The sequence below is a fragment of the Lissotriton helveticus genome, chromosome 4_1 (genome assembly GCF_964261635.1).
Source record: "Lissotriton helveticus chromosome 4_1, aLisHel1.1, whole genome shotgun sequence".
In the NCBI taxonomy this organism is placed as follows: domain Eukaryota; kingdom Metazoa; phylum Chordata; class Amphibia; order Caudata; family Salamandridae; genus Lissotriton; species Lissotriton helveticus.
This window is the reverse complement of record NC_136063.1, coordinates 1,551,228,687-1,551,245,025: the sequence shown is the minus strand read 5'-3', so window position 1 is coordinate 1,551,245,025 and position 16,339 is coordinate 1,551,228,687. Positions and strand designations below refer to the sequence as shown.

General features: G+C 42.4%; 1 protein-coding gene across 3 annotated transcripts in view; it reads right to left on the bottom strand.

Moving 5' to 3' along the window:
- The window catches only part of ADCY1 (adenylate cyclase 1), a 1,411,272-nt gene that overhangs the window by 161,840 nt on the left and 1,233,093 nt on the right, over positions 1–16,339 (bottom strand). For all 3 annotated transcript variants that reach the window (XM_078685844.1, XM_078685845.1, XM_078685846.1), the window contains 2 exons: positions 8,887–9,033; positions 3,160–3,258 (listed from right to left, as the gene is read on the bottom strand). In XM_078685844.1, coding sequence (XP_078541970.1) covers positions 3,160–3,258; positions 8,887–9,033 — 246 coding nt within the window. The remainder of the gene's footprint in view (positions 1–3,159; positions 3,259–8,886; positions 9,034–16,339) is intronic.

The following is a 16,339-nucleotide window of genomic DNA, read 5'->3' as shown; positions in this document are numbered from 1 at the left end:
TGATATCATTCATGTGACAATACAATGCATCTCCTCACACTTTCATATAACCTCTGTTACACCGAGTGTTAAATACAGAGTATAATTTTTTAAACCATTGACACACCAATACTAGTTACTACATACGCACTCACTGATTCCTATGTTTACACAAACACTCACTTATTTACCCATACAATCATTCATACATACAATCACTCATCTTTACAACACTATCATATGCACTCATACACCTATACAGACACTCACACTCTGCCACTCATCCATGGAGTTACTCACACACCTAGTCAGTCCTGTAAAGAATCAATCACACTTCCATTTTCTAATCTATACAGTTAAACATAGAGCACCTTACATTTTCAAACATATACTAACACATACTTACTCTCTTATACAATCATTGATACAAGTACACATTGATCTGCACAGAGTCACACACCTCCCAGCCAGCCACACACACACTCAGTCTCCCATACAAATACTTGGGCAATCAATCAATAACCCATATAGTTACTCATATAGCTACTGATCAACACATGCAGCAGTTTACAGAACAAAAGACATAATGATGCACAAATTAAGACAGTTTAGTCACTAACCCATGCACTCAGTGAGACACATTTAATCACTCACTCATACATTCAGTCATGCACCTACTAAATCCTTCGTCCAGACACTTATACATCTACTCATTCTTCAATATGTAAGACATATTTTAAGTTTACAGAAACATACAGTCACTGCATGTTGTCATCAGTGATGTCATCAGTGATGTCATTTGAGATGTCATCAGTGATGTCATCAGTGATGTCACTGACCATGTCATGAATGATGTAATATGTGACATCATCAGCAGTGAATTGCGGGTGCGCGATATATAGTTAGTGCAACTAACTATATATGGAATTTCAATGGTTTTGTGTGAGTAAAATAAGGTTTTGTAAATGCTAATTCCTAACTATATATGGTCTATAACCTATGTTTTTTTCAGTGAATATATATATATATATATATATATATATATATATATATATATTATCCACAAAGGACCCGCTTCCCAAATCACGAGCGGTCTCCAACACAGCTGAATGATGGTTAACGCTGGAGTGTCGAACTCAAGTCCTTAAGAGTCCAATGAACAACTCCTATTGGAGGGTTCATATAGCCATAGAAAGAGGACTGTTACAGTTCTTGTATATTATTAATTCAACGTACCACCCGCATCAGTTGTTATCACAAATATAGAGCCTTTATATGCATGATTCGAAACTCACCATGACCAAACAAGTCAACGCTGTCTCCTCTACCTGCTTCAACACCCGCCATATGCTTCGCAAGGTCTTTAGATGGATCCTGACAGACACGAAGAAAACAGTCACCCATGCCCTAGTCAGCAGCAGACTCGACTACGGAAACACCCCACGCCTGATCCTCGAAATCCCGCGCCGCGACCACATCACCCCCCCACCTGAGGAACCTGCACTGTCTCCCAGTCGACAGAAGAATCTCTTTCAAGCTCCTGATCCACGCACACAAGGCACTCCACAAAACCGGCCGAGCCTATCTCAACAGTCGACTCTCCTTCTACGTACCCAACAGGAAACTCCGCTCTGCGGACCACGCCCTGGCCACGGTCCCGCGCATCCGTAGAACCACTTCCGGAGGCAGGTCCTTCTCCCACCGCGCCGCCAAGACCTGGAACACCCTCCCCCTCAACCTACAACAAACCGAAGACCTGCTTACTTTCAGGAGGCGACTCAAGACCTGGCTTTTCGACCAGTAGCAGCAGCAGCACCACCCCCCCAGCGCCTTGAAACCCTTACGGGTAAGTAGTGCACTTTACAATTTAACTGATTGATTGATTGATTTTTGCGTGCCATTTTTTGTGTCCAATGTATAAATGACATCTCTATTCAACTGTGTGGTTGAAATATCCCCAGCCCTCCTCTTTATTTCTGATTACTTAAGGACACTGCAACTGCACTTTCCTCACCTTACTTGGCCGCATTCACATTGCCTCTCACACACAATACCGAGAGGGATGGTCCAGTGACCTCTGTTCAAGCACATAATAATGCCACAATTCATTTTGCCAGATATAGCATGTGGCACTTAATGTGACTTAGAGTCCATGTCGGCTGATCCTACCTCCACAAGATCAATGTAGTGTTGTGCGATAAAATACCCCACTCCTCTCTCCCCACATATATATATTCTTTTAACAGTTAACAATAAAGAGAGAAATATCTGCATAAATGAAGACTCCCCTTTCCACATGTTTCCTCAACCTACATATATAATTTTTATTTTTTAAATATTGCTCAATGTAATACAAAGTAATTTTTAAGAGGGTAGTGATTTGTACTTCTTCATTCAGCAATTATTTGGTCAAAAGTGTTTTACGATTTTATTTTAAATTTAATCAATTTTGTTTTACTAAAAGTTAATAAACTTTAATACATTTCCTTAGTTTTTCTGGTTTAGAGATCTCTGCTCCAGATTACGAAGATTTCCACGAACATGTGGAAATTTGCTGTAAGTAACTTTACACTCTCAGGCTCCACCACCTCATTTGAGAGAGTGGAGAGTCTTAAGTCTACATCTAGGTGTGTGTCTCCACTCAGCAGTGGTGAATATCAAAAACATGGGGTTTTAAGCTCAGTAATAGCAGTAGATCTACATGTGAATAGATCCAGACATGCAAACTTACCATTGTGAACCAATCCATGTGTTTGGACTTCTTTCACCAAGGTGATTCCTAGGCCAGCACAATCGTGTTTACATTGTTGTGACATAATTTTCGGGCATCATTCATGGTTGGAACCTTGACATGTTTTAGCTTTTGTTATGCTGTTCTGGCACCCTGCATGAATAGTTTAAGGCTGTGGTCCATTCTAAGTGTGAAACTGTTGTGGATTAATTAGTATTTCATAATATTTTAGGCACAATGCCTAAACATTCCTTGTGGTTTTTCTGTCCAAATATTATTTTTACAAACGCATGTATATCCCAATTTTACAAACACAAATTAATCTTACCCTGAATTGCCAATATTGTCTAGATAGCAAATGAAAAGTTACATTGGTATGTGTTAAACCGTGCAAAGCTGACTACTTAACTTAGGTCGTACAGAGTTGTGAAAGGTATAGTTAGGCTTACCTTGGTCCCAGTCGTTGGTACAAGTCCTACAGCGCTCATGTACGTGCTTCCAATCGTCTTGATTTTTTCAATGTCCCTATAACATTCCTTGTCCATAAGCTTTGTTTAAAACATAAAACTGGTAAACATTATATAACTATGATACGTCTCCTAAGATCCTTCTAGTTCATATGAAAATAAGGTAGGGTAAAGCTATATAGCAATCGCTGCATATGTTTTACTGTACATGTTTTATATTAAATATTGTATATGGTTTCACAAAGGCAAAACAGCACATTTACATTTGTAGTAGTGTCTAATTCCTTCAAATACACTTAGGAACTTAATAAGAAGCATATCAACCTAGTGACAAATACAGGCAGAAAAATGACACCAGCACCTAAGATTTGTCATAGACCACAACATCATCTCAGGCAACTGACATACATGCAGAATAATGCATGAGCAGAGAGAATACATCTGAACAAAGTTGATGCTTTTAATAGAAAACATGCCATACATATTTGATTTCTTACAATGGAATAATCTTTTTTTGGGTACGGTAGAAAAGTCAATGTAGTGCTGGGCTTGCAGTCTGTAGTGATGTGGGATGTCTAATTTGGCCAGTGTGTAATGAAAGGCGATAATGTAGTGACCTCAGGGAGAAGCTGTGAGAATGTGATGATGCATGGAATGTTCAGGCCTGCGTCCTGGGAAAAGCCGGGGAGGTGGATTAAAGTGGTGCAGAGAATTGAGCTCTTATAGAAACTATCAAGCATGCAGCTGTAATTTGAGGGCCTAACATGAAATAAATAACGTATCTCCTATCTGAGTAGCTCCAGACTGTTGTGTGAAAGCCATATCCTCCAGCTACAACACATTCCTACACATGGTATCTGAGAGCATGTGAACTGATTGCAGGAATGGCCGTGAAGAAGTTGTCAAAGCGGGGATATAGTTAAGTATGCCCAAATAATCAGGAAACCTGTTTTGTATGGTTCTGTCAGCAAATCTTGTTCCTTTACCATTCTTAATGACATACTTCGCATCGCATACTCAGTTGGAAGAGCTGTCAGAGTTGACATGGCTATATAGCAATTAAGCATGTCCTAGAGGTATTTTGTAACTTACAGAAGCATATTTTCTATGAAGAGGTTCCAAGTGACTATGCTATGAAATGTCTCCTCTCCTATTTCAACTTCATGAAAGGCCATGAATTATTGGTATGGATGGCAAGTATGCTGAGTTTTCATCCGAAGTCCACCAGAAGACCCTTCACTCTTTTCCATCCCAAAGGAATCAAAATTGCATTTGGAGTTGTTTCAATTAACAAAGAAGTCAAATGTATGAGCCAGTAAGTGCTGGCGATACATTATAAAACATGATATTATTTGACATAAGTTGCTTTTACGATTATCTCAATGGTACATACATTAAAATGCTTTTGCAATTGGTTTTTGCCAATCCTGAGAAAGCTGCCAAGTAGGGGGCTATGTGTGATTCTTGCTGTCTAAGTACACCTTCATTGTGTTGATGGTTATGTAAAATATTTTTTTACATTCCTTTGGAGCATAGAAAGAAGAAACTTGGAGCTGGAAAAAAATATGCTGTTTTTTTAAATTGTAAATTCGATCTTTGCTCCCTCTGATAAAGAAGCTCGACCTATAAGTCCCTCATGCCTTTTCTTAAATGGAGAACGTCATTAGTCGACCCATCTGAAAATTCCTTGGTACCACGAGACAACTCTAAACATTCCTGCAAAAAGTCCTAACACCCCCTCTAAAGCTAAACCTTTCCAACCAGGTACAAATGTCAAGCTGTTGGAGATATCCAGCATTGTTATAAGTAACTGCATCTACTAGAAGTTAATCTGATTAAATGTAGGCCTATTGGTGGAGTTCTGTTGATTGTTGAGCAAAGTGTTCACAACCAGCAACATCTGGAAGGAGCCTGAGAATTTTAAGTTGTCCTTTCCAAACAGGTGAGGTGAAGGTTGGTACTCTGAATGTGCTGTAAGTGTGCCAGTAGTGCTGTGCCTTTAGTACAGAGTCTGTGGGGATACTTTAGGTTGCAGACAGGACATTTGTTCTGGTTTTGTCTTCCGAAACCAACCAGAGGAACTTACTATAATTCATGATGAGGGACATTTGGAAATAAGCACTCAGGTATTCAGTACCATCTTTAACCACAGCAAATCAGCTTTTTGCAAATCAGACATTATTTGATCTAATGTCATCAATTATTTTGAAGTGCCTCGAAAGTTTTCAATGGCTTTAGATTGTGAATAACTAGAATGTTAACCCATCTCTATGATTTTGTAAGATAAACAGTATTTAAGAGTGGAAACATCATGGCTGAACTAGTCTTAAAGAAACAATTCTATAGGTACCCAAAGATTAAGCTCCTGTAAGAGTTCTGGTGTGACTCTTGAAACCAACTGAAAATCAAAACAATTGTTTACACATGTAATTGATATTCCTTCAATATAATGGACAATACCTAGTGCTTCTGTGAGGAAAACTACCAACTGGTAGAGATGGGTACAGGTGAAGATTGCTTCAATCAAAGAGGGTTGAAGAGTTTACATCCTCCTCGAGTAATCAATGTTACTGCCTGGGGGCAGTTTGGATAGTGCCTCTTTTGATTAAAAAGCATATTTGCCTCCTTTCTTAAACGTAAGACAGTGATTGTGAAATTGCTTTGCTTTGCTTAGCATGCCTTGAGGTGTGGGCTGATTGAAAGCTAATGGCATGCATGTCGAGAAGTAAACGTAATGCCCCTTTTATATTTTGAAGTTACTACCTCAAATATATACGCTCATCCTCAATTGAAGTTAAAAAAACATATTTCCAAAGGCATATGATTCACTTTGTTTTGAGTGCCCTGGTGCAGTCATGTATTTTATATCAAGAATTCTATATGCAACGAGATCTGAGAGAGGCTTTTGACTGTTAATGAACTAACCTTCTGTTCCGAAAAGATCAGGGCATTTACTTTAACCCGTTGCATGCGCGCATCGGCCAACAGCCGTCAAGAGCACTACCTCGGTAGTGCTGCACACGTCTGTTGGCTGACGCGGCCCCGCCCACTCAATAAAACTCCCGCACTGCGGCAGAATTTGCGCTGCGGTTAAGGAGTGAACTTGGTTTTTTTGAGTAAACAAGAGGTACCTGAAAGAGATCAAATAAACACTTACCAAACTCTACAGGACCTCCTTGCTCCGGACGTCCTTGTCGCAACCGCAGTCCGGCCATAGGGAAACTCCCTTGACCAATCATGGCGCTGCTCACATTAAGCATGTGAGCAGTGCCCTGATTGGACAGAGCAGCCTCACACGGAGCTCCACAGTGCTCTGGAGGCCTGCACTTGATCTAACCCATCTGTCTTAAGAAAGCTGGTTTAGAGATGTTTAAAGTGCGCATGAGTGGCTGGCGGTCGCAAGACAGCCGGCCAAAGAAACCTGCACACTTTAAACAGTGCATAGACAGCCCAACCTCCTCCCTTCTGCTGTCACTCAGCTGGACCCACGCCATCCTGGCGCTGTTTGGGACGGGCAGATGAAAAATAAAATGGTAATGAATCGCCATTTTATTCTTCATCTTGGGGACATTCAAGAGGGGCGAAGCTCCTCCGGTTCAATGGAGGAGCTGCCCCTGTTATGGCTACATACCAAACTCCTACATTTATATGTCTTATTTAGTTAAAAACAGTTTATAAAGCATGTGCATATGAAGAGTAGATGAAGAAACCAGTGGAATCTGTTTTTAGACCTTTTCCCCTTATTTCTCCCAGGACACTTAATCTGAGAATATTGCCAGGTTTGGACTTTCAGGTCAAGCTATTGGGCTAAGGACTATTTAATCCAGGAAGAGCACTGTAGTGGTTTGAAATCTGAATCTTTCAGAAGTCAAGACTCAAGATCCCATTATAATACAACTGTACTATAGCCTTATAGCCCGCCGCAGCGGGCTATACCGGCTATTAAAGGCTCACTGAATCGTTAAAGGCCCGAGCCCAAGGCGAGGGACTTTAACGAAACAGCTGGACTTTAATAGCCGGTATAGCCCTGCTACGAAGGACTATAAGGCTATTAGAACATTCTGCCACTAGAGGGCAGAATGTTCTAACAAATTAAACAAAGGGTTCTCGAAGCTCGAGGGGATATAAATCCCCTCGAACTTCGAGAAGCCTTTGTAGAACATTGGAATGTTGCTCTGCGGGCCTTTACTGGCCCGTAGATGCAGGGAGCACTCCATTGTCTGCAATAGAGCTCCCAATATTCCAATGTTCTAATAGTGTATAACCATCTTTACCAGTATTCAATCTTACTTCTTCCATTGGAGTCAAAACACTGATTAAACCATCTAGGATTGTCTGTAAGTTACATTCTTTAAGAAAGTATATAAAGTTTCGGCTGCCATTCATCAGAAAACTGTTTTCATGCCCTGCTCTGATGGAGACGTTTTACAAGATTATGCCATCTTCCACTCAACTGTCAGGAAGGGTGCATAAAATATTCCTCTACAGTAGGCATACAGGACCTACTCTTGATCCTTATTAACTTAAATTAAGTACGAATTTCGCTTCCAAGCTAGGACAACTAAACTGTTCCTACTGATCTACGGTTGATCTTGATACCCTGTAAAATGTACTACTTTTGTCACTATTGCAAAACTAACATTACACTCGGAAGATCTATGATGCCTTTGTCCAATAAAACAACGTATCTCAGACATCTACATATCTTCAAAATTACCCTTACTCCAATTATATTGTGTGGTCAGTTCAAGCTGATTTTCAATAAGAGGCGAGTAGCAAATTAGTCATTTTCTCACTGCATGGTGAGACTGGAGGTGGAAAGTACCAGTGTCGGTGTGAGGCTATTGCTTACCCAGACAGTTGCATTCATGCAGTCAGCCGGGATACTCTTCTGTTCCATGGGGACTTCAAAGCCCCCAACAGTCCGCTCCTAGCTGGGAGGAGGAGGTACAGTGCTTTCAAGTGCACAATGCTTTCCGCAGCACGTGTAGGACGTGTCCGTGCCAAGAGTAAGCCCGGGACCATCTGCGCCCGTCTGCGGCAGGCAAAGGCTGCGCTTGTTGATCTCCATTTTGTCGTTATCCGAATCCACACTCTTTTTACAACATGGGGAAGTGGAGAGCAGTTAGCAATGCCTGCTCAGTTTTCAAAGGTACTACCATTGAGAGTTTCTTGAGCGTGCTGTTAATAATAATGAAGGAAATCTCACTTACTGGGAGGAGTTTGTCACTTGAAGGGTCTGGAATGTGGAATATGTATCGACTTATTATCATTGTTTCAGAGTAATTCAATAATTGTTACCCATAACGTTTTGTGGGCTTGCTGACTGAGTTGAGTATCAATGTTATATCGCTGAATTTCATAATTTTATCTGCTTTTATGTCATACATTTTGGAATTTGGAAATCAAATAAAATCACACCATTGCAACACCACCATCACTTTCATGTATGATATTGGCATGCTGCTGTATCCATTTTACGCTAAACGCTTGATATACAAGAAATTCCAAAGGAGTACTGCTGCTCTCATGAGTTAACAATGTAAATAATTTTTCTAAAGTTTAGGTGTGTTTGAACACGTGTGTGTGATTTTGACACATGGGAAATCTAAATACAACAATTCATTTGTTCACATACTCATATCAATTAACACTTCATTTGTAGTGTATTTTCGATAAATTGCAAATGAGAAATGTGCTGCCACTTACCTCGTCAAAATCTGCAATTATTTCATTTAAAAGTCGTAAACACTCAACTCCCATGTTATTGCCATCTAGTTCGATATAGAAATCATTAAAATTTGGAATAGAAGCAAACATCACACCCACTTGTGAATATGATTGATAATAAAGATCCTGCAATTTAAAAGTGAAGATAATTAAAATAATACAACTGTGTACCCTCTCAACATAATGTTTGAGCCAATCATTTGAAAATATGTAATGTTTTCACATACATTTTACATCATGCAAACATGCCAGAACTATATAAATTCATTATTGTATAGGAAACTATTACCCCCATTTGCAAAAAAACTCAGAAATAAGGAGAACTTAGGAAATATGTTGGTATTCGGCTGGTAAGTATTTCAACACCACATCCTTGAGACTAGGAGCCCAGTCTAATTCTCATCAATATCTTAGACTAAGCAATTTAAATCTTGGACACATGCAAAACTTGTCTTCTAGCATTACTTCACCTATTCTCAGCTTTTGACAGGCCGGGAAGCAATTGAGCTGTGGTGTGAATTAAAAAAATATATAACATAAACTTGAATGCAGCTCACTTTGAAAGCCTGCTTTAAATTTGTGATAACGTGCTGATAAATGGTGTTAGCCTGTCCTCACCTCAGGAAATGAACTAAACCGGTAACCATAAATGGTTCCTTATCAGCTGAGGACTAAGTACAGAAAGCAGATAAAGGTTCACATGATAAGGTAAAAAAAATAGGTATCTGGCTTTGAGTGTTTAATTGAAGGATGTTGTTGCAGGGTGATTGCATGACAATGCTGTGTTAGCACTGGCAATATGTACATGTTGTACATACCAAAGAGTTCATTGGTTAATTTCTCTCAGGAGACCCTCTGTATGTGAAACCTCAGTGGACCTGTACCCACGGACATTCCAGTCTTAATGCAGTAGGTGCTGCGATGAAGGCAGCAACACTTATTTTGAGCTGATAGCTCAACTACTTACTGATGTGCATTGAGACTCCAGATAAGTGGCCCTGTGGGTGGAAATAACAGTGATCTGCCCACCCCGGCTCAAGTATTATTAATAGAGTATGTCCTACCTCATCCTCAGTACCCTGTTTCCAGTATGGGGAAGTCTTTCTCTGTCCCTGGCCTGATAGTGGATGGGTATGTCCTACCTCTCTGTCAATGGCTGGTGGTACGTGTTCTGCTAAGTGTGCGGCCTGCATCTTAATCATGTGAATGTCGTAGGCAGAGCTCGTGCTGTATGTCACAGGGCTATGGACTGCTGTGCAGAGCCACTGCTGCTGGACAAGGGGTTCATAGTCTGGCTGCCAGATCCACACAATGGAGACCTGAATTACATAGTTCCTTTGTATCCTATAGATCAGCACCATCCTAAACAATCAATATTTTGCTATGTGGTGCTGAGCAGATTAACCCGTTTGCCACGGCCGCAATTTCGCGGCAGTGCAGCACTTCTGCAAAACGGGCGGGGCTGCGTCAGCCGGTGGACGTGCGCAGCACTAGGAAGGTAGTGCTTGCGACGTCCCACGGCCGACGGCAGCACTTAAGGGGTTATGACAGCGATTCCAGGTGTCAGTGTTTGTGACCAATGCCACTTACAGCACAGGGCAAGCTGGCAGCTTTGATGCCAAGGTGTGTGTTCGCTTTATGCAATTGTAAATGTTTTTATGTAAAGAATGCATTTCATAATGTTCGTTGTTTCAAGAAACTGGAGGTTAGATGTCAATAACAGCAATCCTGTCCTTCAGACATGCTTCAAAGCTACACTTTAGTTTAATGAGTCAGAGGAGGGTGGGTTGCAGAGCAGATGCAGCTATGGCTGCGTGCTGTTGTGGGCTGAGCAGCTCCTCATTTTCAGTTTGAAATCTGGGTTGTACTATAACGCCCAACAAACTCGATCATAGGAGTTCTAGACTGGCTAGACACACCTCACAAGGAAATTAGATCAAAAAGAGAAAAGAAGGCAGAGGACCACTAACCACATCAGATCATTTTAAAACATGAGGCAAAAAACTTCATGAGAGAGTGAGGACTTGAAATGGTGCCTCACTCATTTATACAGTCACTCGAATGATTTAAGAAGTCATCAACACTTTCTCAGTTAATGGCACCTCGCCGATGTCTCTTTCAGCCAATACATTCCAGGAATAAAAATAAGTAACTGAAAAGAGAGCAAAAAAAGGGCCACGTCTAGAGAACCAATACCAACCGGCAGAGGCTGGTGACCAGCCTGTGGTACTTTGATTGTAGTGATACTAAGCGGCAGAAGTCTTGAGAAGAGCAGGGCCTTGGCATCTGCCTGTCATCTGGGGTCCGGAAGGGATTAGGGTGTGGGACAAACATCCTGACCGCTAATAAAAAGGTTATGGATATGGAAAGGGCAAGGGTTGTCAGAACAGAACTGATCTTCATTGAGGATGAGGTGGGCCCAGCCTCTCTTACCCCTGAATAGGCTGTGATCTGTTTTCATGAAACAAGATGCATACCCCCCTGTAGTTAGTCTGGAACTAGGGCAAAGAAGGCAGGGCATCTGTGCACTTCAAAGGCATGCCTCTAGAAGCTTCTTCCCACTTCAAAAGCACCACTGGCTATAAAAGAAGGACCTCATACACCACCAATTTAGTACACTTCTGGACCTGTGGATACTCTGCCAGGAGGCACTGCTGTGCTGCTGAAAGGACTACCCCTCTCATGGACTGCTTTTCTGAAAGGAACTGCTGCCCTGCTGTGCTGACCTGCTTCCCTCTTTCTTGCATCTCTTCAACCCTGAATCCATAGTGACTCCAAAGGCTGGTTGGCTGACCTCCCAATCTGAAGCCTCAGGGACATAACAGGCTTCCAACAACCTTGCAACTGCACCTGGACTCTGCCATCTGTAAGTCTACCCTGTCAAGTGGTGCCAACCCAGTCCAGGACCTTGTGAAGTGAGTTTAAGGTTCTTTGCCAGTCTCTGTGGCTCTAGTGGAATCAACACATCTCCTCCGCAGCGTACCCTGAGCAGAACGGACGCATCTCTGCTGCTATGTGGATTGGACTAGACGCATAGACTCACATCGCCACCGCAACCCAAATTGCCTTCAGAACCACCACTGTGTGACACATCCTTGGCACAGGTCCTCACATGGCAGCTCAGTGATGAAACCAGACTCGACATCTTTAGAACCAATGCATAACGTCAGCAGTGTGCTGCATCGCCAATGCTAGACTTTGCATTACAAGCCCTGTCAACAGGATCCTCAGTTTCGAAGCAATAGGATCTTCCACTGCAGCCTCACCACATCTCAGAATCAACGCATCGCTTTACAATATCTCTGGTTCTAATAATTGGAGGTTTGTTGTTTTGGTTAGTTTGATGTATTAAATTAGGCTCCATTATTAATAATAATAATAGTACTGGAGCTTATAAAGCGCGACAGCTACCCCAAACAGGGTGTCCTGGTGCTGAAGCAGCAGGTAATTGCGACCAGAAGGAGTAACAGTATTAACAACCCATATTAATCGGCCCTAAATAACCACATCGTTAAGGCCTTTCTGGTGTGGGATCTTTTGTGTGGTGTTGTCACTATTTTACTGTTGGAAGTATTGCACAACTACTTTACATATTGCCTCTCAGTTATGCCTCACTGCTCTTTGCCAAGCTACCAGGGGGTTTAGCACAGATTAATTTGGGGTTTGCGAATGCCTTTCCTTGAGTAGGATTGTGATCGCTGGTAGACCAGGGTTCACGCCCCAATTAACCAGTAACCCCATATCTGTCAATAAACCTGGTCCATGCATGCATTTCTGCCATTTGTATGAACCATGGTTTGGTTTTGGTGAATGTGTGTGATAAGTTGGAGCTATGGTTTGGGATCATGTTCTATACATGAACCACTGGTCTACTAAAGTGTTGTCATGGTGCATGGTATTCCCATCTATGTTTGGTTGAGGTGTGTAGCAAACCTGGACATGCCTGTATGGTGGAAGAGGTGTACCACTCAGATCTATCAAATGTGTGCTGTAACTCTAGGCACTGTCTATGTTTAGCACATGAGGGCAACAAGGTACACAAAGGCGCACAGTATATGTGCAAAAGACATGTTTAGCAACCATGGACCTTATATCCAGGCCACTGTCTATTTCTCTACAAGGCTTCCCTTACCACAAACTGTGGCCACTGGGCAAGGTATATACTCAATCCATAGATTCACCAAGTCCAGATTATAGTCGCAGGTTGCACTCTGTTCTTAGCCTAGCTATGTTCTACTAGAGATGGAAATAGGCACAAGTGAGAAAGAAGGGAAAATACAAACCAAATGGAGTTGCAGCTTTTGGTTCATACAATTGATGACCTTGAAAATGGTCAGTTGTTCCCATTAGAAATGAAATATCAACATATTAACAGTGTTTCCTAGAACAACATCCCTAGGAGGGCAGAGGTCGCTGTGCTTGTCTCTGAAATATACCCTGGATGTGTTCACTATTGAAAAACATGAGACTCCTAAAATTGCAGAATCCTTCATTAATGTCTGCTACTCACCCAACATATTGCTGAGGGGTAAGGTTTTTTCACGGTATGTGGTAGTACAGTTCATGTTTCACAAGCCCATGCAAATGTCTGAAAATGGCACCTACCTCCCACACCTTTCTTTTTCATCAGAAAATATTATTGCATTTTTATGTGTTATGGTGCTTGTTAGACCTGACATCCTTGGCATGGTTTCCCCTGACATTTTGCCTTCAGACCTCCTTTTTTTTGCTGACTTCATTTTTGCTGGATTCAAGCTAGCCTGGCTGAAGAAGGGTGACATACCCTGAAACCGGTCTCAGGATGCCTGTTTCCAGTCCAGGGAGGACCTGGCCTGGCAGTTTGGTCTGGACTGTTCCCATGGGGCACATGATCAAGACTGATTTGCATATGGCTGGGTCCAAACTGGGGTGGCGTAGTGGGTAAAAGAACAATGGATTTAACCCAGATATTTTGACTGGGGGAGAATGTTTGCATTGTCAGCGTTCCGTCCATCATTTGTTTGCTGTAACACTTTTCGCCCTAAGTTGGATGGAATAGCCCAGACGTGGTTCCCTTGTTCACTGTGCTACTGGATTCAAGCTAGCCTGGTTGAAGAAGGGTGACATACCCTGAAACCAGTCCCAGGATGCTTGTTTCCAGTCCAGGGAGGACCTGGGCTGGCAGTTCGGTCTGGACTGTTCCCATGGGGCACAGGGTCAAGACTGATTTGCATATGGCTGGGTCCAAGCTGGGGTGCTGTAGTGGGCAAAAGAACAATGGATTTAACCCAGATATTTTGACTGTGGGAGAATGTTTGCATTGTCAGCATTTCATCCATCATTTGTTTGCTGTAACACTTTTCGCCCTAAGTGGGATGGGTTTGCCCAGACGTGGGTCCCTTATTCACTGTGCCACTGGATTCAGGCTAGCCTGGCTGAAGAAGAGTGACATACCCTGAAACCAGTCGCAAGATGCTTGTTTCTGGTCTAGGGAGGACCTGGCCTGGCAGTTCGGTCTGGACTGTTCCCATGGGGCACAGGGTCAAGACTGATTTGTACATGGCTGGGTCCAAACTGGGGTGGAGTAGTGGGCAAAAGAACAATGGATTTAACCCAGATATTTTGATTCGGGGAGAATGTTTGCATTGTCAGCATTCCGTCCATCATTTGTTTGCTGTAACCCTTTAGGACAAGTGCTAAAGTGAACGTTCTCTCTGCGTAAAACATAGTACCATTGGCTTATTCACAAATGGCATGTTTAATTTACTTATAAGTCCCTAGTAAAGTGCACCACTTGTGCCCAGGGCCTGTAGATTAAAGTCTACTAGTGGGCCTGTAGCATTGATTGTGCCAAACACTTCTGTAACCCTTTAAACATAGCTCAGGTCTGCCATTGCAGAGCCTGTGTGCAGTTGTAAACTGACATGTTGACCTGGCAAGTTAACCCTCTTGCCAGCCCCATACCTTCCTTTTTAATACACATAAGTCATCCCTAAGGTAGGTCCTGGACAGCCCAAGGGCAGGGTGCAGTGTTTTTCAAAAGCAGTACATGTACTTTTAACCGCATCGCTGCTAGGGAGATTCTCCTGCTGTGCTGGACAGCAATAAAAACGGCTGTGGTCATGACGAGCTCAGCTCGTCATGAGCACAGGAGCACTGTACTGCACGACGATCTGAGCTCGTCATGAGCATGGAAGGGGTTAAGCTTTACATGTCCTAGTAAATAAATACTCTTGAATTCAATTTGCACTACTGTAAGGTCTATTCCTCCCACAGGTTATCAATGAGATTATCTTATTGTATCCTAGAAGTGTCATTTCCAATTAAGAAGAGATGTGACATCCAAGTTTAGTGTCTCTGGAATCACAATTTAAAAAAGCCATAATTGATATCGAAGTAGAATTGTAAATTGCTATTCTGAAAATGCTACTCTAAGAATGTTGGCATGTTCTTACATTTGCCATTTAATGCTTTCTACTTGTCTCTAAATATACATCTTGGGTGCATAACAGCTTGGTTTTGTGCATTCCTTTTTGACAGCCACAAACAAAGGGAGCTTAGGTCTGACTGATGGGCGATCCACATCCTGACAGGACTGTCCTGGAAAGGATTCGATGGCAGGACTGACACTTACACCTTAATAGACTGTGTCCTGTCTCCACACAAAGGCTTGCATGCCACCTGTAGTGAATCTGGAGCCAGGTCAGGAAGGACAGGGACTCTTCTGGACCTGTGGAAACTGTGCTAGGAAGGACTGCCCCTCTGCTGGACTCCTGCTTTACAGTGCTGACCTGCTAATCTCTTGCTTGGGAGTGAGAAGGACTAGACCAGTATCTCTAAAACCTAGAATGGAAGTATCTCAAATGGCTTTTCTGCTTTCCTCCTGTTTTGAAGTCTCCGGGTCATCAAAGACTTCCAACTATCCACCCACAGCATCTGGACTCTGGCAGCCGAGAGTCTTGCCCTACCAAGTGGTGCCAATCCAGTCCTGAACTCTTGGAAGTGGGTATCGAGTGCTGCTCCAGTAAAAACCCACGCATCACCATTGTTGCATGGCTTGGAACTAGTGCATCTTCCTCGACGCTGGAACATCGCCACGATGACAAAAGACATTGCATTGCTGAATGCACTGCTCATCGCCTCCATTTCCAGACGCATCCTCGATTTACAGGGCTCAGGACTGACACATCGCCTACCTCTGAAAAGATCAACAATGATGCATTGCCTCCTCTGCTTCTTGCATCACGTCCCCGACGCAACCGCAAACTGAGGTGCAAGGGTGGTCTCTTTATCCGACCCGCGCTCCATCACGATCAGCCTTAACATTTGGGTTTCACCCAGTCTATCGCGACAGATAGCCCCAGTTGGCGTTTTATGCATTCAGCACTACATTTCAGTTTATTCTTAAAAAAATAAAAACTCTGCTTATATTTATTGGATTATTGTCATTTTG